The sequence below is a fragment of the Hypanus sabinus genome, chromosome 21 (assembly GCF_030144855.1).
Source record: "Hypanus sabinus isolate sHypSab1 chromosome 21, sHypSab1.hap1, whole genome shotgun sequence".
Lineage (NCBI taxonomy): Eukaryota > Metazoa > Chordata > Chondrichthyes > Myliobatiformes > Dasyatidae > Hypanus > Hypanus sabinus.
Genome location: NC_082726.1, coordinates 53,692,366 through 53,720,320, shown reverse-complemented (window position 1 = coordinate 53,720,320; position 27,955 = coordinate 53,692,366). Strand labels below are relative to the sequence as shown.

At 42.0% G+C, this 27,955-nt stretch overlaps 1 protein-coding gene across 6 annotated transcripts in view; it reads left to right on the top strand.

Moving 5' to 3' along the window:
* Positions 1-27,955, top strand: part of kcnma1a (potassium large conductance calcium-activated channel, subfamily M, alpha member 1a) — a 924,908-nt gene that overhangs the window by 605,021 nt on the left and 291,932 nt on the right. For all 6 annotated transcript variants that reach the window (XM_059946553.1, XM_059946552.1, XM_059946549.1 and 3 more), the window contains 3 exons: positions 2,628-2,703; positions 8,215-8,385; positions 23,595-23,686. In XM_059946553.1, coding sequence (XP_059802536.1) covers positions 2,628-2,703; positions 8,215-8,385; positions 23,595-23,686 — 339 coding nt within the window. The remainder of the gene's footprint in view (positions 1-2,627; positions 2,704-8,214; positions 8,386-23,594; positions 23,687-27,955) is intronic.

Sequence of the window (27,955 nt, the reverse complement as noted above, 5' to 3'; positions counted from 1 at the left end):
AGTGTGAGCTCATTAGGTCAGAAGGGTCTATCTCCACATAAATAAAAAAAATTCAGCTTGAGCAGGCTGCTCATCTATTCTGGGACAAGCTTTTATTGCTTTGATTGAAAGTGGAGAACACCAAGTTATTTTGACACATCTTCCTGGCAACAGGAGTTGATAAGGAGGATCATTTTCCTTCTGGCATGGATGATAGTTAAAAATTTATCTTTAATGTCTGAATTTACCAACTTAATCCTGGTAATGCATTTCATTCTCCAAATCACCATGGATTATGATGGTTAATTTTTTTCATCTCAATTATTGCCTGGTAAGGCTTTGTTATATATCTATCCTATCTTATGGAACAGTACAGCATTGGACCATGGGGTTTGGCATAAAACTTCGATGCCAAATTAAACTAAATCTATCCTCTACCTACATGCAACCTATGTCTCTCCATTCCCTGCCTGTTCTTATGTCTACTTAAATGCCTCTTTAATGCCACTATTGTGTCTGTATACTTCGTTACCCATCACAGTGAGTTCCAGACATTCCTCGCTCTTGGTGTAAAGAATCTTACCCTGCACACCTCCTTAAAGTGTTTCCCCTCTCATCTTGAAGCTATATGCTCTATTTGCCATTTCTACCCTGGGATAAAGATGATGATTGGACTCTGATCACAAATCCTCAACAAGCATCTCTTTTGGTGACCATGTATTCCCAGGAAGCTGAGATCATTCCCCAGTAGCTTCATTTGTGCCAATTTTCAAAAGGGGTTTCCAGTGGGCCACTTCATGTTCTGGGAGCTCAGCAACTCACATCAGTCCCTCCATATCTCCTCATGGTTTATGTTTCCCCACTCATGAGAATTGAGTTTACCCACTCCTGAGCGTTTACCAGATGTAAGGCAGGTCTAAGCTTTGCCTTGAAGAGGCATGTTTCCAACAAAGAAGGAATTGGTCATTGGTTTATTATTGTCGTATGTACTGAGATGCAGTGAAAAACATTGTTTTGCATGCCATCTCCAGAAAGATCATTCTAAACATAAGTCCATCAAAGTAGTACATATCCATAATTCTTTGAAAGTGGGGTTATGGGTAAATAGAGCTTTTGATGCATTGTGTGCAGTTTTGGTCACTACCTACGCAAAAGATATCAATAGACTTGAAAGAGTGCATAGAAAATTTGCAATGAATTTGGCCAGGACTTGAGGACCTGAATTATAGGGAAAGGTAGACTAGGTTGGGACTTTATTCCTTAGAGTGCAGGGAAGTAAGGGGAGAACTTATCAAGGTATGTACAATTCTGGGAGATATAGATGCAGGCTTTTCCCCTCAGGTTGAGTGAACCTACAGGTCATAGGCTTAAGGTGAAAGGTGAAATATTTAATACAAACTCAACATAACATCCCATCTCCTGTACTCAGTGTCCTGATTTATGAAGGCTAATGTCCCAAAAACTCTCTTTAAGACCCTGTGTACCTGCGATGCCATCAGGGTAGTTGATAGGTGAAAGCAAATATAGAATATTTATTTATTCAGTGATATAGCACAGCCTTTCCAGCCCAACAAGCCGCGCTGCCCAGCAACCCATCTATTTAACACTAGCCTAATCATAGGACAATTTACAATGAACAGTTAACGTACTAACTAGTACATCTTTGGGCGATGGGAATAATCGGAGCACCGGGAAAACCCATGCAGTCATGGCGAGAATTCCTTCGAGATGGTGTTGGAATTGAACTCTGAACTCTGACGCCCCGAGCTGTAACAGTGCTATGTTTACTGCTGTGCTACCACAGCGCCCAGATATAGAATGCAGAATATCCTGGATGTATTGTCTTCATTAGAAATTGCATAGAAAGCTAGAATACAGTCATGCCGCTACAGTTATAGAAAACAGTAAGTTAATTTTAAACACAAGAGATTCTGCAGATGCTGAAAATCCAGAATAACACACACAAAATGCTGGAGTTGCTCAGCAAGTCAGGCAGAATCAAGGGAAAAGAATAAACAGCCTACACTTCAGGCCAACATTGGTGTATACAGTCTGGAGCTTCAGCCTACTAGTTCTCAGGAAACCCAGCTCCCTGGGACCCTAGCACCCAGCTTGCCAAATGTTCTGCAACACAGACACAGTGCTGAAGGAACTCAGCAGGTTAGTCTACATCTATGAGGGGAATAAATGGTTGATGTTTCAGACAACACCCTCCAACAGGCCTGGAAAAGAAGAGGAGAGAAGTCAGAATGAGCAGCTGAGGGGAGCTGAAGGAGTACACGCTACAAAGTGATAGGTGAGACCAGGTGATGGGGAGCTAGGTGGGTGGGGGAGGGAGAGTGAAGTGAGAAGTTGGGAAGTGACAGGTTGAAAAAGTAAAGGGCTGAAGAAAAAGGAATCTTCTCCATCACAGAGAGAAGGGGCAAGTTAATTTGGTTGTTTATAACAAAATAATAAATAATTCAAGCAAGTCTCATTGGTTTGCTCTATTCTAATCTTTTCTGTTAAACTTTTAATATCCAGAAACTCCTGGAATCACACATTTCCGATATTGCAGGAGCTCCCAGGCAGTACGGAAAATGCACATTCACTTTAATATTATTTTCCCACGCAATAATATTCAGAATTTATTCTTCTCTTTCAAACAGTAACTCCATCAAGTTGGTGAATCTACTCTCTATATTTATAAGCACATGGCTAACAGGAGCTGGCTTCATACACTTGGTAAGTGTTTGTCAAATGTTCACTTGATCCGAAATCTTCAAGCAGATGAGTTATTTGTATTTTTGAGTGGTAAGGCCCTTACAGTTTTTATACTTGTACTAAATCTCACAGGGTAATATCCAACTTGAAGTAAATTATTGTATCAGGCACTGAATGTAAGGGTTGTCTCTGTTGTGTGGTTAAGGTTGATGCTTGAGATCGTGGAACTTCTCTTATAACCATATAACAATTACAGCATGGAAACAGGCCATCTTGGCCCTTCTAGTCCATGCTGAATGCTCACCCTCTCCTAGTCCCATCGACCTGCACTCAGCCCATAACCCTTCATTCCTTTCCTGTCCATATACCTATCCAATTTCTTTAAATTAACAATATTGAACCTGCCTCTACCACCTCTACTGGAAGCTCGTTCCACACAGCTATCACTCTCTGAGTAAAGAAATTCCCCCTCGTATTACCCTTAAACTTTTGCCCCCTAACTCTCAACTCATGTCCTCTTGTTTGAATCTCCCCCACCCTCAATGGAAAAAGCCTATCCACATCAACTCTATCTATCCTCTTCATAATTTTAAATACCTCTATCAAGTACCCCCTCAACCTTCTATGCTCCAAAGAATAAAGACCTAACTTGTTCAACCTTTCTTTATAACTTAGGTCCTGAAACCCAGGTAACATTCTAGTAAATCTCCTCTGCACTCTCTCTATTTTGTTGACATCTTTCCTATAATTTGGTGACCAGAACTGTACACAATACTCCAAATTTGGCCTCAGCAATGCCTTGTACAATTTTAACATTACATCTCAACTCCTATACTCAATGCTCTGATTTATAAAGCCCAGCATACCAAAAGCTTTCTTCACCACCCTATCCACATGAGATTCCACCCTCAGGGAACAATGCACCATTATTCCGAAATCACTCTGTTCTGCTGCATTCCTCAATGCCCTACCATTTACCACGTATGTCCTATTTTGATTAGTCTTACCAAAATGTAGCACCTCACACTTACCAGCATTAAACTTCATCTGCCATCTTTCAGCCCACTCTTCTAACTGGCCTAAATCTCTCTGCAATCTTTGAAAACCTACTTCATTATCCACAACACTACCTATCTTAGTATCATCTGCATACTTACTAATCCAATTTACCACCCCATCATCCAGATCATTAATGTATATGATAAACAACATTGGACTCAGTACAGATCCCTGAGGCACACCACTAGTCACCGGCCTCCAACGTGACAAACAGTTATCCATCACTACTCTCTGGCATCTCCCATCCAGCCACTGTTGAATCCATTTTACTACTTCAATATTAATACCTAACGATTGAACCTTCCTAACTAACCTTCCGTGTGAAACCTTGTCAAAGGCCTTACTGAAGTCCATACAGACAACATCCACTGCTTTACCCTCATCAACTTTCCCAGTAACCTCTTCAAAGAATTCAATAAGATATGTAAGACATGACCTTCCACGCACAAATCCATGTTGATTGTTCCTAATCAGAACCTGTCTATCCAGATAATTATACATACCATCTCTAAGAATACTTTCCATTAATTTACCCACCACTGACGTCAAACTGACAGGCATATAATTGCTAGGTTTACTCTTAGAACCCTTTTTAAACAATGGAACCACATGAGCAATACACCAATCCTCCGGCACCATCCCCGTTTCTAATGACATTTGAAGTATTTCTGACAGAACCACTGCTATTTCTACACTAACATCCCTCGAGGTCCTAGGGAATATCCTGTCAGGACCTGGAGACTTATCCACTTTTATATTCTTTAAAAGCACCAGTACTTCCTCTTCTTTAATTGTCATAGTTTTCATAACTACCCTACTTGTTTCCCTTACCTTACACAATTCAATATCCTTCTCCTTAGTGAATACCAAAAAAAAAGAAATTATTCAGAATCTCCCCCATCTCTTTTGGCTCCACACATAGCTGTCCACTCTGATTCTTTAAGGGACCAATTTTATCCCTCACTATCCTTTTGCTATTAATATAACTGTAGAAACGCTTCAGATTTATTTTCACCTTACTTGCCAAAGCAACCTCATGTCTTCTTTTAGCTTTTCTAATTTCTTTCCTAAGATTCTTTTTACATTCTTTATATTCCTCGAGCACCTCATTTACTCCATACTGCCTATATTTTTTGTAGCTCTCTCTCTTTTTACAAACCAAGTTTCCAATATCCCTTGGAAACCATGGCTCTCTCAAACTTTTAATCTTTCCCATAAAACAAATTGTCCCAATCCACTCTTTCTAAATCCTTTCGCACCTCCTTAAAGTTAGCCTTTGTCCAATCAAAAATCTCAACCCTGGGTCCAGACCTATCCTTCTCCATAATTATATTGAAACTAATGGCATTGTGATCACTGGACCTGAAGTGGTCCCCAACACATACTTCTGTTTAATGTGAGGCTATCTCAGTTAAACAAGGTAATCCAGTAACATGACCAAACACTATGAAACAATCACATGTTATTCAGTTGCCATCACACCATTACTGTGCCAGTGACCCAGGTTTAATTTTATTGTTATCTGTGTAATGGGTTTCGATGTTCTCCCCATGACTGTATGGGTTTACTCCAAGTGCTCCAGTTTTCTCCCCTTTCCAAAGACGTACAGGTTAGTAGATGTAATTGGGCAGCACAACCTTGTTGGGCCACACCAAACATATAAGTAAATAATCTGTATTGTGAGGTCTTGTTGAGAATTATGAATATCCACAACTGGTTAAAGAGTAATGACTTTATTGTGGGGCTCCAAAAAGTCTTGTAGATAACAATGTTAAAATTATAGAATTGATTCAGTGTCATATGCTTAAGGAGTATCTGGGGTACTTTTATTAGATGGAGCTAACTAATTCCTGGTGATTATTATATTGTGAGTGTTATTACAACAAATATAAGCTAAGCACGAATCAGGGTATGGTCATTAACAGGAAGGGGTCATGGAACCTGACAAGCCCTCTCCATCAGTGGTTGTAGTCTTTTCTTTCCAACCTAGTTTTCCTTTAGTTCTTTCTTCCAAGTAACATCCAGCTCCCTTTTAAACACCTTGGTGGCCTCCTACAATGGAACTCATCTCTCCATTGTTAGGGATAAAAAAAATCTCTTCCTTCATCCCTTGAATTGGAATGGGAAGGTTATGGTCTGAATTCTCTGATAGTGAAGTTCTCCCCTGTAGACTCTCCAGATAGTTCCAATAGATCAACTTCCTCATCACATGGAAATATAATAGAAATGGATACAGACCTTCAGAATATTTAGCTCTACACGTTACATCTCTGTAAATCCTCCCCAAAACCAAGAAGGATATTCCCAGTGTGAAGAGCACTACTCTAGATGGTGCAATGCTTCTCATTTGGTATTAATCACGCACCTTTTTGATTGCTCATTTTGCTTGGATGCCAGATGCAGGTAACTGGCTTTGGTGCGCTGATGCACAATTACAAGCTCCATCTCACCCAGCAGCCTTCTATCCATGGTTACTTGATCTGCACAATCTATCAGTAGACAAGATCCATCTTTGACTTCATATAGTCCATGTTTTTGTTGGGTTAATGCTTCAGTTTCAGGAAAACCACATCACTCAGCTGCCCAAAGTGTGCTAATGCAAATGAAGGCATTACTTGAGTGAGACTGTGCTTAATCTGGACCACACTACAAGTTGTCCCACTGTTATCCCAAGACCCACTAATCTTGCACAGCCAAAATAAGTTCCAGGCCTCACCGATCAGAGGCAAAGTGGTCTGGGTGTAGCAACTAGGCATCAGACGTTGAATCCTGAGTCCACGTAGGATTAAACGTTTGACATCTTGTTTCTCAACAAGTACTGAAATAGCAACATGTCCATTCTAGCCAGAGTATGAGGGCTATAGTAACTTAGCAGTGAGTGGAACGCTATGACAGCTCGAGGTGTCAGAGTTCAGAGTTCACTTCTAGAGCTGTCTAAAAGGAGTTTCTACATCCCCTGTGACCACATGGGTTTCCACCGGGTGCTCTGGTTTCCTCCCACAGTCTGGTTAGTAGATTAATTGGTCGTTGTAAATTGTCCTGTGATTAGGCTAGGGTTAAATAAGTGGGTTGCTGGGCTGGAAGGGGTCTGTTCCAGCTCGATCTCTAAATAAATAAATAAAATAAACCAAAATTCCCATCTGCCTCAACATTTGGTCTATATCCCTCTAAACCTGGGATCCACAGACCCCTTCGGTTAATGGTAGGGGTCTACGGCATAAAAAAGCTTGGGAACCCTGTTCTAAACCTTGCCCAACTGTTAATGCTCCTGCTGCAGCTGCTTCACAAAACTCAAACTTTTACCACTGGTCAATGCAAAGAGACAGAAATAAAGGAAATTTTGGATGATGTCAGAGCATCATGAAGAATGACATAGAACATTACTGCACAGTACAGGCCTCTCAGCCCACGAAGTTGTTCCATCTTTTTAACTATTTCAAGATCAATCTAAACTTTCCCTCTCATAGAGTCCACAATTTTTCTTTCTTTAGTTGATTGAGTCTGCTCCAAATCATTGTGGAGTGAAGGTGGGGGTTACTAATCTTCAGTTGCATCCATCTTAATATTAGGATGGAGAACATAAGGAATGGAAGCTGGAGAGGGCTGTTCCATCCCTCCTGCTGATAATGTCATAAGTAAGATCATGGCTGAACTTTTACCTCAGCAGAAATTTCGTTTACTAACCCTATATCCCTTCCTGTCCACAAAATCCAAACACATGCCATGAATATAATCAGTCTGAGAACTAACTATGAACTTTCGGAATCTATGAACTTTCACTGGCCCTTTTGTGGAGAATCCCAAGGATTCACACCAGGTGAAAATATTTCTTTGCACTTTTATTCTGATGCTCCAACCCAGACCATAGACCTCCATACCCCTCCCACCATTGTACTCACCCAAATTTCACTAAATGTTGACATCGATCTCAGGTCCACCACTTCTGCTGGCAGCTCATTCCACACTCGGACCACCCTCTGAGTGAAGATTCCCCCTCACGTTCCCGCCAAACATTTCACCCTTCACCCTTTATCTATGACTGCTAGTTCTCGTCTCACTCATCCTCAGTGGAAGAGGCCTGCTTGCACTTATCCTATCAATATCCTTCATCATTTTGTATACCTCTGTCAAATCTTCCCTCATTCTCCCACTCTCCAGGGAATAAAATCCTAACCAATTCAACTTTTCCCTATAACCTCAAGTCCTGGCAACGTCCTTGATAATTGTGGAAAGACTAATTCCACAACCACCCTGTCAAGTTGCTGAAGAAGAAGAGTAAACAGAATAGAAATAGCAGTTGGTGTTATTTGCATAGTTTTAAACCAAGGAAGCTTCCCAGAAGCAGTCTGCTCATTGTCAGGAGACAGGCACTAGGTGGCGCTGAAGTTGTACCAAAGTTCACTCACACCTAATGTGCTCCACAAGCCTTCCAACCTTGTGTTTACCTTTTGCTTTCCCATATGTTGTTTTCAGGTGGAGAACTCAGGAGATCCTTGGGAAAATTTCCAGAACTCCCAGCCGCTGACTTACTGGGAATGTGTCTACTTGCTGATGGTCACCATGTCAACAGTCGGATATGGGGATGTTTACGCAAGGACCACTCTTGGGCGCCTTTTCATGGTCTTCTTCATCCTCGGGGGTTTGGTAAAACATCACCTCTTTACTATGAAACCGTCACTGTTCTCTGGGATATCTAAAACCTGCTGAAGGTGGTAAGGTGAAGGCCAAGCAAGTCCCACATTCCCAGAATGTAATTTTGTTCCCAGGCAAAAAATATCCTGGATGATTTTGAAATAATTTGAGAAGATGTACATTCCTGTCATCTCAGCTTTTTAATTGTCCACATTGGTAGACATTCAACCAAAAATGTTATGAGAGAGTATCTAAATTAATATATAAATTCCACATCCGGGTACAGTGTTGTAAGTGCTTCCTTCAGGTTCAGTCTACAGTTAGGAAGGTGTTTAGTTCCAATAGAAGGGTCTTTAATTATGGTTCTACCTGATTGTTTCTTTCAGCTGTCACACAGTGCGATCCATCTCCTCTGTGTCAGCCATTACAAAGTATATTAGTCATACAGCTAGTAGCAACATATGTTCAAAATACAAATCCTGTGAATGCTGCAAATCTGAGACTAAACCAAAGAGTACTGGAAACATTCAGTAGGGAAAAGGCAGGTAGGTGGAGATGTGTCCTGTTGGGCAGTATGAGTAGATGAGGAACAGAGCTGATAAACACAAGAGACTCTGCAGATGCTGGAAATCCAAAGCAATGAACACAAAATTCTGGAGGAACTCAGTAGGTCAGGCAGAATCTATGTGGAGCAGGGTTTGGGGGGTGGAGGGGGATGAAGAGTCAATGTCCTTCATTGAGGTCTCAGACCGAAGTGTCAACTGTTTATTCCCTTCCATAGATGCTGTGTTGCTCTGAGAAACAGAGCTAATAATCCAGGTTGAATATATTTCTTGTCCTCAGACGAGTCAGTTGCAAACGAATTTTCAGTATTCCATAAAATATCGGATCTCCAAAATGAAATCTCTATTATTAGATTGATTTTAATATTCTGTTTCAACTTTTATACAGCATGTGCCTTTTAGAGGGAATGGGTGAAATAGGGGTTGATATTGGAAGGTTTGGTTTTAAAAAGTGAATGTTGGCATTAAATAGGAGGACTGCCACTGTGGTGAACTGAAGGTTGTTACTGGCAAGTGGAGACATCAGAGGTAGAAGTATGAGTGTGGATTGAGCTGCCACGGGTTCAAATTCAACATTTAGAAGAAATACGACAATGGGAGAGATATAGAAAGCTATGGTCCAGGTGCAGATTGAAAGGTCAAGGCAAAGTAGCAGTGTGGCACAGATTAGATGGGCCAAAGGGCCTGTTAGTGTACTGTCATGCTCTATGAATTTAAAAGAGAAATTGCTAGGAACACCAGGCTGGTCCTGCAGCATCCGTGACACGAGAAACAGATCCAGAATCTTTCAACATTGAGTCACACACCATGGAAACTGGCCCTTCACCCCAGACTGCGTATGCTGAGCAAGATACCTATCATTTGACCCAGGTCCTTCTAAACCTCTCTGATCCATTTACCTGTCCAACTGGCTTTCAAAAACTGCTATAAGAATGAGAAAACAATGCAATTTTCAGAGGCAGAGAAGTCAGGAGATAGGTAGAACAAAGTCACTGACTGACAATGTGAATCCAAATGAGTGAATGAAGCACAGGAGTGGCAGTGAGGGTGACTTTGCTGAAGGCAATGCTGTGGAAATTTCAAAGAGCTTGCCTGAAGCTTTTCTGCCTCATCCCGACTGTCTTTCTAGAGAGGTTTCTAGTGAGAGTGGTTCGGTATTGCAAGCCAGTAAAGTGTACTGACCAGCTCATTTCAACTGTTTGGAAGGGAGGGAGTTAGTGAGGGAATGGCCAGCATGGCAGAAGAATGGCAGATGGATGATGAGTGGCAATCCCCACCGCAGACTGGGTTGGACTGGGCACTGACTGCATCCCTGGGTGAAGGGAGCCTTTTCTTGACCCAGTCTATGTAAGAAATCACTATGACAACCATCAACTTCTTGGGCGAAGAGTTATCAATGCTCCCCTCATACTCAAGGCAACAGCTTCCACCATCTCACAGCTCAGCAGATTACACTGTGTGCATGTTGAATATAGATGAGGTTTTTGATGTACCTCATGTGAATTTTTTTTTTAAATGCAATGAACTGGAATTGGTTGTACAGAGAAAATTCTAAGGGACAGAATGCAGGAGGTTAGATAAAGTTATTGTGCTTTTGGTTGGAAAGAAGTGAATCATGGATGGCCTTTGGGATATCACTTTGTTTTGAAGGAAAAAAACTCAGCTGAAAGTAGAAGAGGTGGTTAGCCAACAATATTAATCTGGGATCATAGCAAACAGAGAGAACCATGTGAGTTGAAAAATTGATATATTAGCAAAAGAGCAGATTGATGACTAATACCTATCAGTGCAAAGATCAACAAAGTATGTCTGGGGTGAAAGAACATCTTAAGACCTTTAAAATGAGTGCACAATTTAAATGTAAGTTCATAGGTTTTGAGAAAATGTAGTGGCTTAAATAAATATCCAGGGCATTTCTATTTCTCTTACAATGCCAATTCAAGGGGGAATTTCGACCGAGGTTCCAGATTATTCTGGGCAGGATGCCTCTTCCAAAATCTATTGTCAAATTTATTTAACCACTGTTGATGTTTGTAGCTGGGACATCTAACTCTGTGAATCTTGTGGCTTTTGCATGTCACAAAACAAGCTGACAGGAAATTGCTCCCAAACTTTTATTTGCTTTTAATTGTGTTTCTCAGAAGAAGTTGTTGAGTTTTGTAATCTACATGAAGTATAACAAGAAAAATAACTCAAAATTGTGGAATTATACTACCAGCTCCATCATGCAGATGAAAGAATATAATTTGGCCTAAGAGATTGGAATGGAATTAGAATGAAAAGGAATAGTTTTCAATATCACATTGTTTATCCAGTGATACCTTGAAATGTTACTCCACCACTTCCAGATCAAGCGCCAAGTTTAAATTTAATTTTGTGTCCGGTGCTCCCGATGCGGTCTCCTCTACACTGGTGAAGCCTGTCATAAATTGGGGGACCGCTTTGTTGAGGACAAATGTGGAACTTTCCAGGGGCCAAACATTTTAGTTCCTGTTCCCGTTCCTGTTCTGACATGTCATTCCATGGCTTCCGCTTGTGCTAAGAGGAGGCCACCTCTCAGGGTGGAGGAGCAACATCTAACAATCTAGCTGGGTAGCTTCCAAGCTGATGGCATGAATATCGATTTCTCCATCTGGTAAAACAAATTCTTCCCCTATCTGCCTCCCCTCTTCTTCTATTCCCCACACTGCCTTTTTACCTCTTCTTATCATTTCCTCCTAGGTCCCCTCTTCCTACCTTTTTTCCTATGACCAACTCTCCTCTCCTCTTGATTCCTTCTTCTTGAGCCCTTTACTTTTCCCTCCCACCTGGCTTCACCTATCACCTTCTAGCTAGTCCTCCTTCTCCTCCCCCCACCTTTATATTCTGGTGTCTTCCCCCTTCTTTCTCACTCCAGAAGAAAGGTCAACTCTTTATTCATTTCCATAGATGCTACCTGACCTGCTGAGATCCTTCAGCATTTTGTGTGTGTGTGTTGCTCTCGACTTTAAGTATCTACAGACTTATTCACGTTTGTTATTTTGCTTTGCCTTCATCATTGGCATTTCTCTCGGTGCCTGCGACTGACATTTCATGACCCTGTGTAGGGCTGAGAGTAGATGGTTCCCCTGTGTTGATGGATCTTGGGAAGGGTTATGGAACGTCCAAGAGAAATGAGGAAATAAACACTGGTGTCCTGTGGAAAACCTCTGGAAAAGAGTTGAACACTGAGGTTAGAAGGAGGAACAGAGGATGCTGGAAAGACCTGGAAATTTGAGCAGAAATGGTACAAAATAGATCTTTCACTTATGCAACCTTCCTCTCAATTTTTCAAGACCTGGACAATTCCCTCAACAAACCTTAAAAAAATGTTTAAAGAGGCAGTAGGTATTTTTAGTAATGAATGAGAAAAAAACATGATAGTGTGGTATTCAGTGAGATGATAAGTTGGTAGGAAAATGGTAGCAAACAGAGCCTTCACATACACATCCTCATCCCCAGTGCTATGCCTGGGTGGAGTTTCTATGTTCTCTCTGTGACCATGTGGATTTTCCTCAAAATGTTCCATTTTATCCCACGTCTCAAAAAAAAATATTCGGCTTGGCTATAACTGATCCCTGTGTGCAGGTGAGTGGTAGAATCTGGGGAGCTTATGAAGAGAATAAAACGAGGTTCGTATAGGATCAGTGTAAGGTTTCCCTGGTGGCTCCCACAGGCTGAAAGGGCGTTTCCGTGCTCTACCTCCCCATGATTCATCTGCATAGCTGCTCGTCACAGTTCCCAAACAGGGTATCCTTTCAACTGACAACGCCACTGTGCCAACACCTACATAATATTAGCTTGGAGTTATTGAAGCCACTAAGGCTTTGAAAGCTCACTGTAGGGCAATTGGATAACTTAAGTGAGGTTTTCAGCATTCTCGGCTCAGCACAAGTCCAATGAATCTCCAAGGTATATTTGCTCTTTTTATTATCCTGGAGATAAGGCCTTTATCTTACCTAATCCTTGGTAGGTTTTGTAAATAGATTCTGGATAATGCAGAGGCAAAACCTTGAGGGGGCATAGAAATTAGTTGTGCGAGTATGGAAAATGCATGGAAATTAGTTGTGTGAGTGTGGAAAATGTAAAAAAATTAGTAGCGTGAGTGTGGAAAATGCATAGAATTTAGTGACGTGAGTGTGGAAACTGAAGGTCATTAGAGTTTGCATTTTGCTATTCTTGCCATATGTTGAATCTACATATAGAATTATTGATTTGGTGGGTGTTTTTGATTCTTAAATTATTTCCTTGATGGCTCCTTTCCTCATGTTATGCTTTTGCAATAGGATTCTGTGATGTTTCTTTAACACCAAAAGCATCCAAAAAATGGAAACTAGGGAACAACCCAATCTGTCCTGTTTTAAGGTACAGCACTGATAATTTTACTGTGGGTCAAACAAAGTGTGGTCTTATTTTAAATGTGCTGCTTTTATCAAACTGGGCGATGATTCAGCCCAAGCACTAAAGGCACTTGACTACTTTGGTGTCAAGTGGAACATCACAGCAATCCCAAACAATGGGTTTAAATGTTCAGATATCCCAGAACGCAAGGGAGGTGAAGTGACATGTTACTTCATTAGTTTCTTAGTTCAAAGGTGACTGTACTCTTGGAGGCCTTTAGAAAACTGTTTTCATTTTAAATTTACTGCAGAACAGCAAGGCTCTCAGCCTGTTCTGTGCAGCTGTCTTGTAAAGCAGTTGGGTATGCTGAAAGACTGCATTTTATTAAGCAGCAGGGGTTGTCATTAATTTTGTCTCATGCAGTTTTGCTGAGTGGGTGTATTATAGTTTAAACATGCAGTCTTCCCACTGTCAGCCCAGGGATAAGGCAGCCTTCCTAACTATTGGCTCATCTAGTCCGTTATTGTTTTTGAATATATCTTTTCTCTCTTACTTTTCTTCTTTTCGAAAATTATATGGCTGAGAACAGATAGTGTCTATCCATGACCCATCACTATCTCTGTCCTATAAATGACAGCACCAAGTTGCACACCATCTTAACTACATTCCACTGTTCCTTTGGGGTTTCTGGGTCCAAGTCCAAAAGCTATCCATTGAGCAGCACTTACTTCACAAGGACTTTATCAGTTCAAGATGTCAGTTCACCTACATCTTCTCAAGGGCAATCAGGAATGGGTGGAAAATACCAGACTTATAAGACAACACGACATATGAGTAAAATTAGCTTATTCGTCCCACTGAATCCTCTCTGCCATTCTATCGTGGCCAATTTATAATCCCTCTCAACCCCATGTTCCTTCTTTCTCCACGTAACCCTTGATGCCCTTACTAATTAAGAACCTATCAACCTCTGTTTTAAATATACCCAATAACTTGGCCTCTGTGGCAATGAATTCCACAGATCCGTCACCCTCTGGCTGAAGAAGTTAATATCAGTGATCAGTGATGGACTGCTTTGTTGAGGCATTCATTGCCAACAACGCAGGGCATTTCACTGACCTGCCTTCACAGAAGTTGCTGCACTCTATTGAACAACGTACAACCACATTCCTAAGCCCTAGTTATGGTGAACACCATCTCTAATCCAGGAAAATTAATTTTATAGGAGTTGCTCTTCAACTCAAACAATGTTATTGGTCGAATCTCTTTTTTTCAAATAACACCAAAGAACCCTTCCTTTGGAACTCTGGTCTTACATTCCCAACCATTCCTTCTCAGGTGGTTTGTCAGATTGTTTTCTCCTAACAATGTTTGAGAACGGTCATGCAGATATGATTGATACAGAGGGTATTTATTGGCCAAATTACCCTATCCTTGCTATTTTTACACTATGTTCCCTTAATGGATCTTGTGCCAAAACTTGAGACGCTTGAACAATCACATGAACATTACTGTGGCTTGTCAAGCCTCCTACACAGTTTCAAACCTGCAAGAATTATGAACACAGGAGATTCTGCAGATGCTGGAAATCCAGAGCAACACACAGAAAATGTTGGGGGAAAGTTGGATTTCCCAGTGGCCAGTTTGGCTTCCTATTCCCATTCCAATGTGCCGGTCCCTGGCCTTCTCTCCTGCCACAATGAGGCCACTCTCAGGCTGAAGGAGCAACTCCTCGTGTTCCATCTGGGTAGCCTCCAACCTGATGACGTGAACGTTGATTTTTCTCCTGGTGATTTCTCCCTCCCTTCCGCTGTCTCTCTTTTTATCTTCGTCATTCTGGATACCTCTTACTTCTCTTCTCCTCCCCTGTCTATCACCATCCTTTGGTTCCCTTCTTCCTTCACTATCCTCTCCTATCAGATTCCTTTCTCTCCAGCCCTTTACCTCCTCCACTAATCACTTCCCAGCTTTCCACTTCATCCCTCCCACCTCCAATCATGCACTATCCCCCTCATCTGGTCTCACCTGTATACCTGTCATCTTGTACTCCTTCCCCTCTGCCCGGCCTTCTCATTCTGGCTTCTGCTGCATTCCTTAGTAGTTCAGATGAAATGTCTCAGGCCAAAGCATACAGACTGTTTATTTTTCTCCATAGATTCTGCTGAGTTCCTCCTGTAAGAACTGTGACAGCTATTGTCTGCAGTGTTAAGCTGGATCTCCCAAAAGGCTTCAAGGGAAAGTCTCACTGATAGATCACTGGGAGTCAATTATGAATGCTTAAAATTTTGGGTGTATAAAATAATGCTGAATTTTAATGTTCATTTAGTTGGGTGCATATCAGCGTAGCAGTGGAACATTTATTACTTCAAGAACCCTCGTCTATCGTTAAGCATTCTGCACTTGGTTATAGCATAACCAGGTGTAACGTAAATCAAAGATATATGTTGAGTTGCGAAATACGATTTATTTCCTATGGTAGATTGGCCTGACAGCTCGCAGCTAACAATTGCAGTAAATTTATGAGTAGCAGCTGAGTGGGCTATAGATCATATCCCAAAGCTCATCATCGGGCTGTGCAGAACGTTTTAAGTAATTAAAAGCATAAAATTTAGGCATAAATGTAAATTTTGCTTCAACTAAATTGATGCACGCACAGTGGTATGTTTCCAAACCCCCCAGTAATGTTCTTCCCATTTTGCTGTCTGTTTCTGAGGGCCATTATATTCCCAGGCTTTGCATTCACCAAGTTACCGAGGTGATCGTGTCACGTGACCAACTTCAGCCACAGGGCAGTGCAGGACCTCTTTGTCCAACAAAGCAGAGGCCTCCATTTGGGTCTCTGTCCTGGATGGTGGTCGATATCTGTAACTCTGCACTGAGAGTGGTGGAGGCCCAATTATTGGCAAATCAGCAAATTCCTCCAATCCCAACTCATCCTCTATGAATCAGAATCTGGGTCATTATCGTTGACATTTGTCAAGAGATGTTTTGTGGCAGCAGTTCAGTGCAATGCACAAAAAATAAGATTAAAATAAAAATATATAAAAAATGAATAAGCAGTGCAGAAAGAGAACAAAATAGGGAGGCAGTGTTCATGGGTTCATGGGCCATTCAGAAATCTGATGGCAGTGGGGAAGAATCTATCCCTAAAACACTAAGTGTGTGACTTTGGGCTCCTTTACCTCCTTAGGGCTTATAAATTTGTTTGAACATTGTTCAGTAAAGTGCAACAATTAGTTTGGGCAGCACACACAAAATGTTGGAGGAACTCAGCAGTCCAGGGAGTGTCTATGGAAAAGAGTAAACAGTCGACGTTTTGGATGGAGACCCTTCATCAGAACTGGAGAAAAAGGATGGGAAGTCAGAGTTGGAAGGTGGGGGAGGAGGAGAAAGAGCCACAGGTCATGGGTGATACCGGGAGTGGGTGAGATGTGAACTAAAGAGTTGGGAAGTCGATTGGTAAAAGAGATAAAGGGCTGGAGAAGGGGGGATCTGATACTATAGGGGTGATGTCAGGTAAGTCAGGTAAGGAGATAAGGTGAGAGAGGGAAAAGGGGATGGGGAAGGTGGGGGCAGGAGGGTATAACTGGAAGTTTGAGAAATCGATGTTCATGCCATCAGGTTGGAGACTACCCAGACGGAGTATAAGGTGTTGCTCCTCCAACCTGAGTGTGGCCTCATCGGGGCAGTAGAGGAGGCCATGGCCTGACATGTTGGACTGGGAATGGGAAGTGGAATTAAAATGGGTGGCCGATGGGAGATCCCACTTTTTCCTGGCAGATGCTTGGGGAAGCGGACTCCCAATCTATGTCGGGTCTCACCGATAAATAGAAAGCCACACCAGGAACACTGGATACAGTAGATTATGCCAACAGCCCCACAGGTGTGGCAGCCTCATCTGGAAGGACTGTTTGGGGCCCTGAATGGTAGTGAGGGAGGAGGTATAAGGGGCGGGGAGTAGCAATTGTTTCACTTAAAGGGGTAAGTGCCAGGAGGAAGATCAGTGGGGAAGAATGAATGGATAACAGAGACATGTTGGGAGCAATCCCAGTGGAAAGCAGAATATGGGGTGTTGGGGGGTGAAGGGAAAGATGTGCTTGGTGGTGGGATCCCGTTGGAGATGGCAGAAGTAATGGAAAATTAGGTGCTGTATATGGAGGCTGGTGGGTTGGTAGGAGGTGAAGACAAGGGGAACCCTATCACTGGTGGGATGGCAGGAGGATGGAGTGAAGCCAGATGAGCGTGAAATTGAAGAAATGCGGTTGAAGGCAGAGTTGATGGTGGATGAAGGTAGAGTTGATGGTGGAGGAAGGAAAGCCTCTTTCTTTGAAGAAGAAGGACATCTCCTCAGTTCTGGAATGAAAAACCTCCTGAGAACAGATTGGGTGAAGATAGAAGAATTGGGAGAAGAGGATGGCATTTTTACAACAGTCCTTCCAGGTGAGGCAACACTTCACCTGTGGGTCTGTTGGAGTCATCTACTGCATCCAGTGGTCCCAATGTGTCCTCTTGTATATCGGTAAGACCCAACATAGATTGGGAGACCACTTTATTGAGCACCTACAGTCCATCTGCCAGAAAAAGTGGGATCTCCCAGTGGCCACCCATTTTAATTCCAGCTCCCATTCCCATTCTGACATGTCAGTTCATCGCCTCCTCTACTGCCACGATGAGCCCACACTCAGATTGAAGGAATAACACCTTATATTCCATCTGAGTAGCCTCCAACTTGACCGCATGAACATCAATTTCTTGAACTTTCTATATTGCCCCCACACCTCACTACTCCCCATTCACACTTCCTTCTCTCACCTGATCTCCTTATCTACCCGTCACCTCCTTCTGGTGCTCCTCCCCCGTCCGCTTTTTCCATGCCCTTCTGTCCTCTTTTATCAGATACCCCCTTCTCCAGCCCTTTATCTCTTTCACCGATCAACTGCCAGCTCTTTACTTCACCCATCTCCACTCCTGGTTTCACCTATCACCTATTACCTTGTATTTCTTCCTCCCCTCCCACTGCCTTCTTATGCAGACTTCTCATCTTTTTTCTCCAGTTCTGATGGAAGGTCTCACTCTGAAACATTGACTTTTTCCACAGATGCTTCCTGGCCTGCTGAGTTCCTCCAGAATTTTGTTTGTGTTGCTTGAATTTTCAGCATCTGCAGCTTTTTTCTTGTTTGCCATTAGCATGAGGACAGGTCCATACATTTCAAATAAATGACTAATCCTTCTTCTGAGTTCCAGAGAGGAGGGTCCTGCTCTGCTTAAACTTTTCTTTGAACACTTCGGTTCCAGATGCCTATATAATGCTAATCAGAGAGCATCTATGATGGTGGAATAAACAGTCAATGTTTCGGGCCAAGACCCTCCATCAGGATGGGAAAGGAAGGGGGCAGAAGCCAGGATAAGAAGGTGGGGGTGGGGGGTTAAGTACAAGCTGGTGAGACCGGGTGAGGGGAAAGTGAAAGGGTGGGGGAGGGAAGATGAATTAAGAAGCTGGGAGGGGATAGGTTGAAGAGATGGACTGAAGAAGAAGGGATCTGATAAGAGGGAACAATGGACAATAGAAGAAAGGGAAGGCAGAAGGGAACCAGAGGGAAGTGATGGGAAGGTGAGAAGAAGAGAAAGGATGAGGGGGTAACTGGAATGGGGAATCCAGAAATAGAATGAAAAGGGTGGAGAAATCACCAGAAGTTGGAGAAACCTTCATGTTTGAGGCACTTAATCCTTGTCTGTTTAACTTAGAGTCATCAGCCAGGAGTTTATACCCAACAGCTATGGGCTAGATCACACATGGCCTCACTTTGTTGGTCTCCCATTTTAACAGAGCAGAGTCACCTTTAAACTAAGCAGGCAGTACTGTGATGGAAATAATGTTGGTTTGTTACTAAAGTTATAGAATTAAAATGTTTCTTTTCATTTTTCATATCGGGCTGGTTAAAATTAAAACACGTTTGCTGCTGAACTCCATCTTTGCTAACACAGATAATATAGGAAGTACATTGCCCTTGTTTCATACGTTGGAGGCCAGGATTTTTTTCCCCAACCGTGGTGTTTTGTGTAGCAGAATTGTGCAAATGACTCAGACCCTAATCTCTTCAGTGTTATTTGTTCCTTTCAATAAAGTGATGTTTTAGATATTTAATGCGGTTTCAGGAAACCCATTCCCCACCCCTTCCGTGTTCCTCCCCAACTGCTAACAAACACGTGGTTATGGGATGCACAACAGAGCCTGTACCCTGGATGAGAGCAAGTTAAATTCATTAATCACTGCCGCCGCTTGTTGAACAGTTATCGAAGTATTGAATGGGGGAGTATGAATGGCCCAGATCCTATGATGTAAGACCAGAAGTGACCAATGATGCTGGTGCTGACTGAGTGCTATTACCTTCTGTTAACCTGAACTAATTTAATTTTTAAATTTTAATTGTTTTTATTTAGAGATACAGTGCAGAACAGGCTCTTCTGGTTTAGCAAGGCGCACCGCCCAGCAACCCACTTATTTAATCTTAGCCTAATCACATAAGAATTTACAATGGTCAATTAACCTTCTAAATGGTACATCTTTGGACTGTGGGCAGAAACCAGAGAACCCAGAGGAAACCCACGTGCCCACAGGAGGAACGTATGAACTTCTTACAGATGGCGCCAGAATTTAACTCCGACCTCCAATGCCTTGAGCTGTAAGAGTGTCGAGCTAACTGCTACCCTACCATGGCGCCCCACCACAACTTGATACCGCAGAGAGTGGCGTTTATTCACTGCTGTAGTCTTCAATTGTCGCCCGTGTTCTGGAAGCCAAAACGCTTAAAGCCAAATAAGAGGCTCAGCCATTTAGATTTAACACATTTAACCACAAGATTGAGGCTTTGAAATCAATTTAAGGTGATGAATCAGAAAGCAGCTGCTTTTAACATACTGGTTTAATAATAGCAACTCGTATCAATCATGTAGTCAATCCAGTCACTTAGCTCCAAGAAATAACTCATACTTCTTTGTCCTATTCGTCCACTTCTAAATAGACTTCGCAGTAAAAATATTATTACTTTAAAGGACTCAGTGGTCAGATGAAAAACCTTCCCTTGGGTTTGCTCTCGCCATTGTTAATTCTGCTTCTCTGTCAGAAAGGGGACTAAAATAGTGATTAATAACACCCTAGCCTTGGTGTTCGAGGCTCAGATCGTAAAGTAAAATCTGTAATTATTCTTAATCTTCCTGACAAATGCTTTGAATAAAAGGGCTTCATTGGTTTCCACCCCCACCCACGTACACTGTGTGCCTTAGTCCATAAAAGGTTTTCACATTTGACCACTGTTCCTCAGTTAATGACAATCTGTAATAAGAGTTCTCTGGTTAGCCTCAGTTCCTCTGGGTGAGTGAGGGCGAAGCAGCTCGAGCTTCCACCAGCAATCAGTGTGGAGTGGCCCCAAAGTTAGCAGAGAAAGGGGGCAGCATGGTAACCATAGCAGTTAGAGTAAGGCTAGTATTGCACCAGTGACTGGGTTCAATTCCCACCATTCTCTATAATGAATTTCTATGTTCCCCCTGTGACTGCGTGGGTTTCCTCTGATTCCAAACACATCTAGATTAATAGGTGAATTGGTCACATGGGTGTAACTAGCTGGTGCAGTCTTGTTGGGCTGGAAGGTTCCTGTTACTGTGCTGAATCTCTAACTGAAAACAAATAAAGAGAACTAGACTTGACTATAATGACCCCATCCTGCACTTAGTAGGACAGAGAGCGTAGGCGTAGGAAAGCTTTTGTTCAAAGGTGCTGAGAATGGGAGTGGTCAAAGAACCAAGTACACTTAAAGAGCTAAAAACAAGGGAGGCCATCCTTCCCTTCACTCCCAATCTGCAGTTCAATCTGCCCTTTTGATGCAACATGACTAACCTGTACCAAATCCACTTCACTTATTCCCTGATACTCCCAAAAATGGATTGATCTGTCTTGAATGCATTCAACAACTGCCCATTAAAGAGAATTCCAAATATTTATCACCCTTTGGCTGAATAGATTTATTTTCCTCACAGTCTGAATGACTGGCTGCATCTTTTGAGACATTAACAATGGATTGAGCGTTCTATCCGGGGGGTGGGGGGGGGGGTGGATGTCACACTTCTCTGCACTGCGGAGCCTTGTAGGATCTTTGGACGTTTTATTGAAATCTCCTCTGATCTTTCTAATCTTTCAGACTAGCCTACTTAATCTATACATAGGAATTCTTTCTCAGGAATTAATTAGTACATTAAACAGTATAGCACAAGAACAGGCCCTTCAGTCTACAATGATGTATAGAATTAACTAAAATAATAATTAAATACCTAACTAACCCAATCACTTCTATCTACAAAATGTCTAATTTTCTTCATTCTCTGCACGTTCACATACCCACCCAATAGCCTTTTAAACACCTCTATTGTATTTGCTTCCTCTGCCACTCCTGGTAACACATTCGAGGTAGCACCTACAAATTTGTGTAAAACAAAACTTGCCCTGTACATCTCCTTCAAATGTATCCTCTGTCACCTTACATGCATGGTGTGTGGTGTCAGACTTGTTGATATAAGCTGTAAGTTAGACTGGACCCAAACAAACTTTTTCTGATGCAATCTCATCCACACCCTTCTGAAGAAGGACTAATTCAAAAGACTCTGAAGTTCAAAGTACATTTATTATCTAAGTATGCATACATTATACAACCCCCTGGAAATTTATCTCCATACAAGCCACAGAAATCCAAAAGAACCCATTAAAAAGATGGTCACTCACCCGATATGCAGAGAGAGAAAAAAACAAATCATCCAAAAAATAAAAGCAAGCAAATAGCATTTAGAACGAAAGTGAATTCTCAGACACTATATACTGAGAAAATTCCACAGTAAAATGCTGGTAGTCCAGCATCTGATGATCCAGTGGATTCAGTCTGGAATGTGAGTGAGGGAACAAGTGATTTATAAAGCCAAAGACCATGTTGGAATCAGGAACACCAATGGTCAGGAACATGGATGGATTTGCAGTAGGAGTCTTTGTATATTTCCCACTCTCTTTACACACACTAGGTTCATTAGAAAATATATTATACTATTGCATAATACAGTTGAAAAACTAGTTTACATAATTATGTAAATATAGTTTACATAGTAAGGTTGAAATAGAAGTGTGCTTAGGTATTTAAAAAACATACAATAGTCTGGAAAATCTGCCTTTCCCAAAGTTCTGAAGGTATCAGATTATCAGAGGATTAAGGTACTTGCAGCAGCACCAGTCATAGTCATGAGAGGTAACCTGTCATCAAATATTGATAGTGCAGAATGAGGCCATTCTGCCTGTCGAACCTGTGTTTGTTCTTTTAAACAACAATCTCTTTTTTACCCTGATTAATACAGTCAGCAAAAACTTTTTATTTGTGAACCATATATTTTGACTTGAACTCATTCATGTTAAATACATTTCAAAATATCAATCCAAGCAAAACTTGTTCACAAGCTGAACCAAATACCCCAATATTTGAGCTCAGTTTGTTGAGACTGTGCAGGTGCTTTATGTCCAGCCTAAGGGCACAAAGTGGCACAGGCTCAAAATTAGAGGCTAAGTTTGCAAGACAGTGCACATTGCTGGGACTAGCCACCATTACCACAAATCCATGAGTTAGCTCCAGGAGGGGAACTCATCCAGTTAGAGGCTCTTGGATGTGACCTGCCACAAGCGAGTGTGTTTGTTGGACAAAACATGGCAGTAGAATTTTTCTCTCAACTACTTTTACATTTTTCCCCTTCAATGTTGGATTCTGTGATCAGGCTTTTTGAACTTGTTTGCTGTTACAGAATCAGCTCTGAGTGTTAACCTTTCTATTTTTTAATTCTCAGAATGTTATAAGTTTTGGTCCAATTGATCTTCATTGCAAAACTATCCTAAAACTCACAAACCGAACTGATACCAGCTACACTCTGCCCTTTGCCTCAGTTGTTCTTTTAGAGGATGTAGTGTATTTGTTGCCTTTACTGCACTGTTGTCCAAATGTTTCTGTAATTCAGTGAAAGCTTTTCACAGTCTAATTACAGAAAGCTCTAGCTTCTCTAGTTTGAAAACAAGTACCTCCCCTTTGTAGAAACTAAACCCTTTTTGCTTTGTGAGTTCTAGTTTCAGCAGAGCTAATATTTCCCTTACAGATCGGACTAATTCTTTTTTTTAGTCTCAGATCTTAAGAACGTCTTCTGAACCTTAGAACGTTAGTGTCCTCCCACTCTTTGGCCTCTCTTTTTAGTCTATTCTTCTGTCTCCTATCTTCTTCTTAGGCCATGTTTGCAAGCTACGTCCCTGAAATCATAGAGTTAATAGGGAACCGCAAGAAATATGGTGGTACCTATAGTGCGGTAAATGGAAGAAAGTAAGTACCTGGGGCTCTGCTGCCTCCGATGCAGTAGAACACTCTCTGCATGCCATTCTCTTTTTCTGTTCCATGCATGTAGGCAATGTTTGCTCGCTACGTACCAGAAATTGCTGCTCTCATCCTTAACCGGAAGAAATACGGAGGGACATTTAATGCGACCCGAGGCAGAAAGTAAGTCAAAGTGGACCAAGGTGTGCTTGTGAGACCTATGACCTCTGACCCTCTTCACATCCCCACCACCTTAACACTGACCTCTGACTTCTGACCCTCTTCACATCCCCACCACCTGAACAGTGACCTCTGACCTGCAGAGACCTTTCCCCCCCATACACTGTGGGGTCGGATGTCACTTCTAGGATTGTCAGTAGAGGCCAGGGTTGTGCTTTTTTGTTGTTGTTATTTATTAATGGGTGCCTCAAACAGGGATCCTTACACTTCAGTCGTAAAAACTGCAACAAGTGTGGCAGGCAGCTACCCTGATGTTGACATTCACTGAAATGAACATGGTATCAGTGTCTGAAGCTTCATGCTTTTTTCAATCAGAATAATTTATTTTAGTGTCTATTTTTTGTTGGAAGCATTTATCCTGGCCTGGTAGTTAGCCCTTTCCTTTGCCTGATAGTTAACTTCCTGCATGCAGTTTGTAATTCACATTTCACTGAAGTCCATGCGACTCTTCCATGGAATCCATTTCTTGAGAATTTGCCAATGTCTCATCTGTTACCAACCCTCAGTCAGGCAATAGTGTGTGGTCTAAAACCTTGGCATCTGTCCCCACCTCCCTTCCCCTCTCCCTTTAAAGACCTTAACTCCCACACCGTTAGACCCAAAAATGCTGTTGGCTTGCTTTGCAGTCTCTGTAGTTGGCCTCATCTCCGACACAGGCATCTTGCTTGCAGATATCCCTAGCTGCTTCTGCTAAATCTTGTCTGTATGGATTCCTTCACATTTCCAACCCCAGGCTCTTTCATCAGCACACAAAATGCCCAGTGGAGATAAAACTCCATTAAACCATTCCTAATTTATGATTGGAATAATGTTTTCAAGACCTTTAGTCACTTATACTTTGGCTCAGTGCTTGTATAGTTGGGAAATCTTTTGTGAAAGTCAGCATCCTTTGTTTTTAAACTCATTTCCCCATCAGAAGGAAAAAAGATTGATTATATGTTATGTTTGGCCGGCACTTTGGTTTTCAATTGGAGCCCTGTGTTGAGAGAAAATGAATTGTCAGAAGGTTCAGTCTCCATGCCCAGGAGATAAGTCCCCATGTGGTTGTAATTTCGAACCATGCAATGTCTTTACCATAGCTGGCAATGTGGCCTCTAGCCTGAGTTCACTTTGCTGGCATTACTCCCTTTCATATAATTGCACCCTTTTGTTTTAGTGAAGAGAAAGTTGATGCAATGTGACATTTTATAAACAACTGATTTTCTAACTTTCTGATTCTAGTGGATCAATCTAGCATTCAACATATATTCAGTCTTCACAGCACCAACTTGGCTAAACTGCCTATAAGGTTGCTTACACTTTGTTAGCTGTCGGGATAAATAAAGGTTCAGAATTGGATAGAGAAAACCCTGTAACTGAATTCCTATGAATGCCGTCAATCAAGGGCACAGGCTCTTGGATTGGTTAACCAGCTTCCATGACTTCTGAAAGCTGCATTCTTAAACAGGCACATCATAAACATGAGATTCTGCAGATGCTGGAAACCTAGACTAATACACACACACACGCGCGTGTGCACATGAAATGCTGCAGGAACTCTGCAAGTCAGACAGCGTCTGAGGAGAGGAATTAACAGTCAATGTTCTGGGCCAAGACCCTTCATTAGGGCCAAATGATGAAGGGCCAAAACATTCCGCTCCATAGATGCTGCCTGCTGAGTTCCTCCAACATCTTATATTTAAAAAAAAATTAATAGGCATCATCCACACCACATGGGGAGCCAGCTCCACATTGTATGAAAAAAAAATTATCCTTACAGCACACCAGAGTGACAAGGATAAGAGCAGTAGCAAAGGCATGGCTGGGTCTGGTGCTGATGTTGGAGCTAATCTTTAATCTTTTTGCCTCTTGACATCTCCGCTACATGTCTGCGTTTGCACGTTGAGTCATTTTGACCCCGACCGTTCTTTCTGTGTTGCGTGCTTGGGATTCAGCTTTGCTTGTGTTGTTTCCTTTTAATGTAAGTGCAACTTGTGTTTGAGTCTTGCCTGTTTCCAATCAGTCTTTTGGTTGTGATTATCGTCAGCGTATTATAATCTAGTTCTACCCGTTAAGATAATCTGATGAAGAGCCAGCGATAATTCTAATTCATGCATTTACATAGTTGTTCCTGAACTCTTCCCTCAGCCCAGAGAAATACGTAAGTGGACTGTCAGATTTCAGCTACAGTTCCCCATGTGGCTAGGGTCATATATACATACTTTGGTTTCCCAGGAATTGTCGGTCAGTCTTGTTCTTTGCCATTTGCAGAATATCTGTACACACCAGAAAGAGTATGGATTCCACTCCAGGATGTTATTCCCACCACAGCCTTAAACTTTTATGTCCATCTGAAAGTATATGAACCGGAATCAGCACCAGGTTTATTATCACTGACATAGTTAGTGAAATTTATTGTTTTGTGGTAGCAGTGCAATAAAAAATACTATAAGCTACAGTGAGTAATATATAAAAATATAAATAGTGCAAAAAGGGAGCAAAAAGTTTATGGTCCATTCAGAAATCTGATGGTGGTTTGGGAAAAAAAATGTTCTTAAAATGTTGAGTGATGTAGACACACTGGGTTGGCAGATGATTGGTCATTATCTCCATCAAAACTGTTGCCAAGGGCCAGCAAACTGTAGCTGGCCTTATGGGAAGTGTTCTGACCACACTTTGTCTCCTGAGGCTTGCTGGAAGGCAAGAGGGATATGGAATCAGGGCTCACCCGCATGGTCAATTTTAGGAAGGGCAGTAAGGGTGGGGGGGTGGACATGAGGGACGAGGTGGCGTGCTTGCTTTGCTAATGTGGTGGCTGGGCAAGAAGGGACCGGGAATGGGAGTGGGATGGGGCTTAAGGAAATCAGCTGATAGGGGGAGTCACAGATTAACTGGGTGAGGACCTGAGAGGTGGTGATGAGCCATAGTTTTTATACAGGGAGAAATGGTCACATGGACCTAGATAAGTACTTCACTTGCCTTGCTGGACTCCAAGTTCATGGGTCGGACCACATTGCCCTAGAACTGCCCAAACAAAGAGTGGTCTAAATTCTTCCATGGGTTAAAAAGAATGTGGCAGGAGGATGATGCCATTCTAGAGGGACTCACAATGCAGAAATTGTGTTGGATTTGCAGAAATGGCCAATGTTAGGAAGTGTCCCATCAAGACTGAGTGTGCAAAGTGCCCCAGAAAGGGGCATTTGTCATGCCTTATGTTTCCCATTTGGTAAGTGTTCTTCCCACTTTTCATCTCCTGTGGCTGGCTGGAGGGCAAGAGGGACACATTTCATTCATGGAGAAATTGATTTTCAATTATGCAATTGAATTTCCAAGATAAATGCTATAATTTCAAATTGATTAGGAATCTGTACTCCATCACCTACTCCATCTCACTATTCCACCTCCTAAGGGGATTCTACATTCTCTAACATTTTAATGTGTGGGCAACTAATGGACCAGATCAAAGCTTTGAAGTACTATCACATCCTGAAAGGAACGATTAAACCGCTAACAGGAGGAGGCAGCTGCAAGACAAACCCTTTCCTTGACGTTGATGCCTGGCATGAGATGTATTCATTAGCCACAGCCACAAGTGCCACTTCGCTGATCCCCCTCCCCCTCCTTTGAGATCCTTCTAACACAGAAGCCAGTCTTCAGCCAATTCAAGTCACACCAGCTGATATCAAAAAAAAAAAGAAGAGATTACTGGATATGGCAAGATATTGATCAGACAAACTGGACCTCGAGTTAAGGTGTGCCATTACTACATGAGATTGATGATTGCCCAAACTCCTTTTTCAAGCAAAAGTGAAGTAATGGGAACTGTCTAGTATTACCAAGCAGAATGTATCTCCCAGTAAACTGTTCACTGTTTTGATTTCACCTGATTTTTATTTTACCAGGCCAACTCAGCTCCAGACCTCATCATGGCCTTGGTCTAAACATGGACCAATGAGCTGAATTTCATTGAAGGGGTTGGAATGATTGTTGTTGCAATCAAGGGAGCATTAGATCCCACAGTGACTTCAAGGAACCATGGTACAACTGAAGACAAGGTAC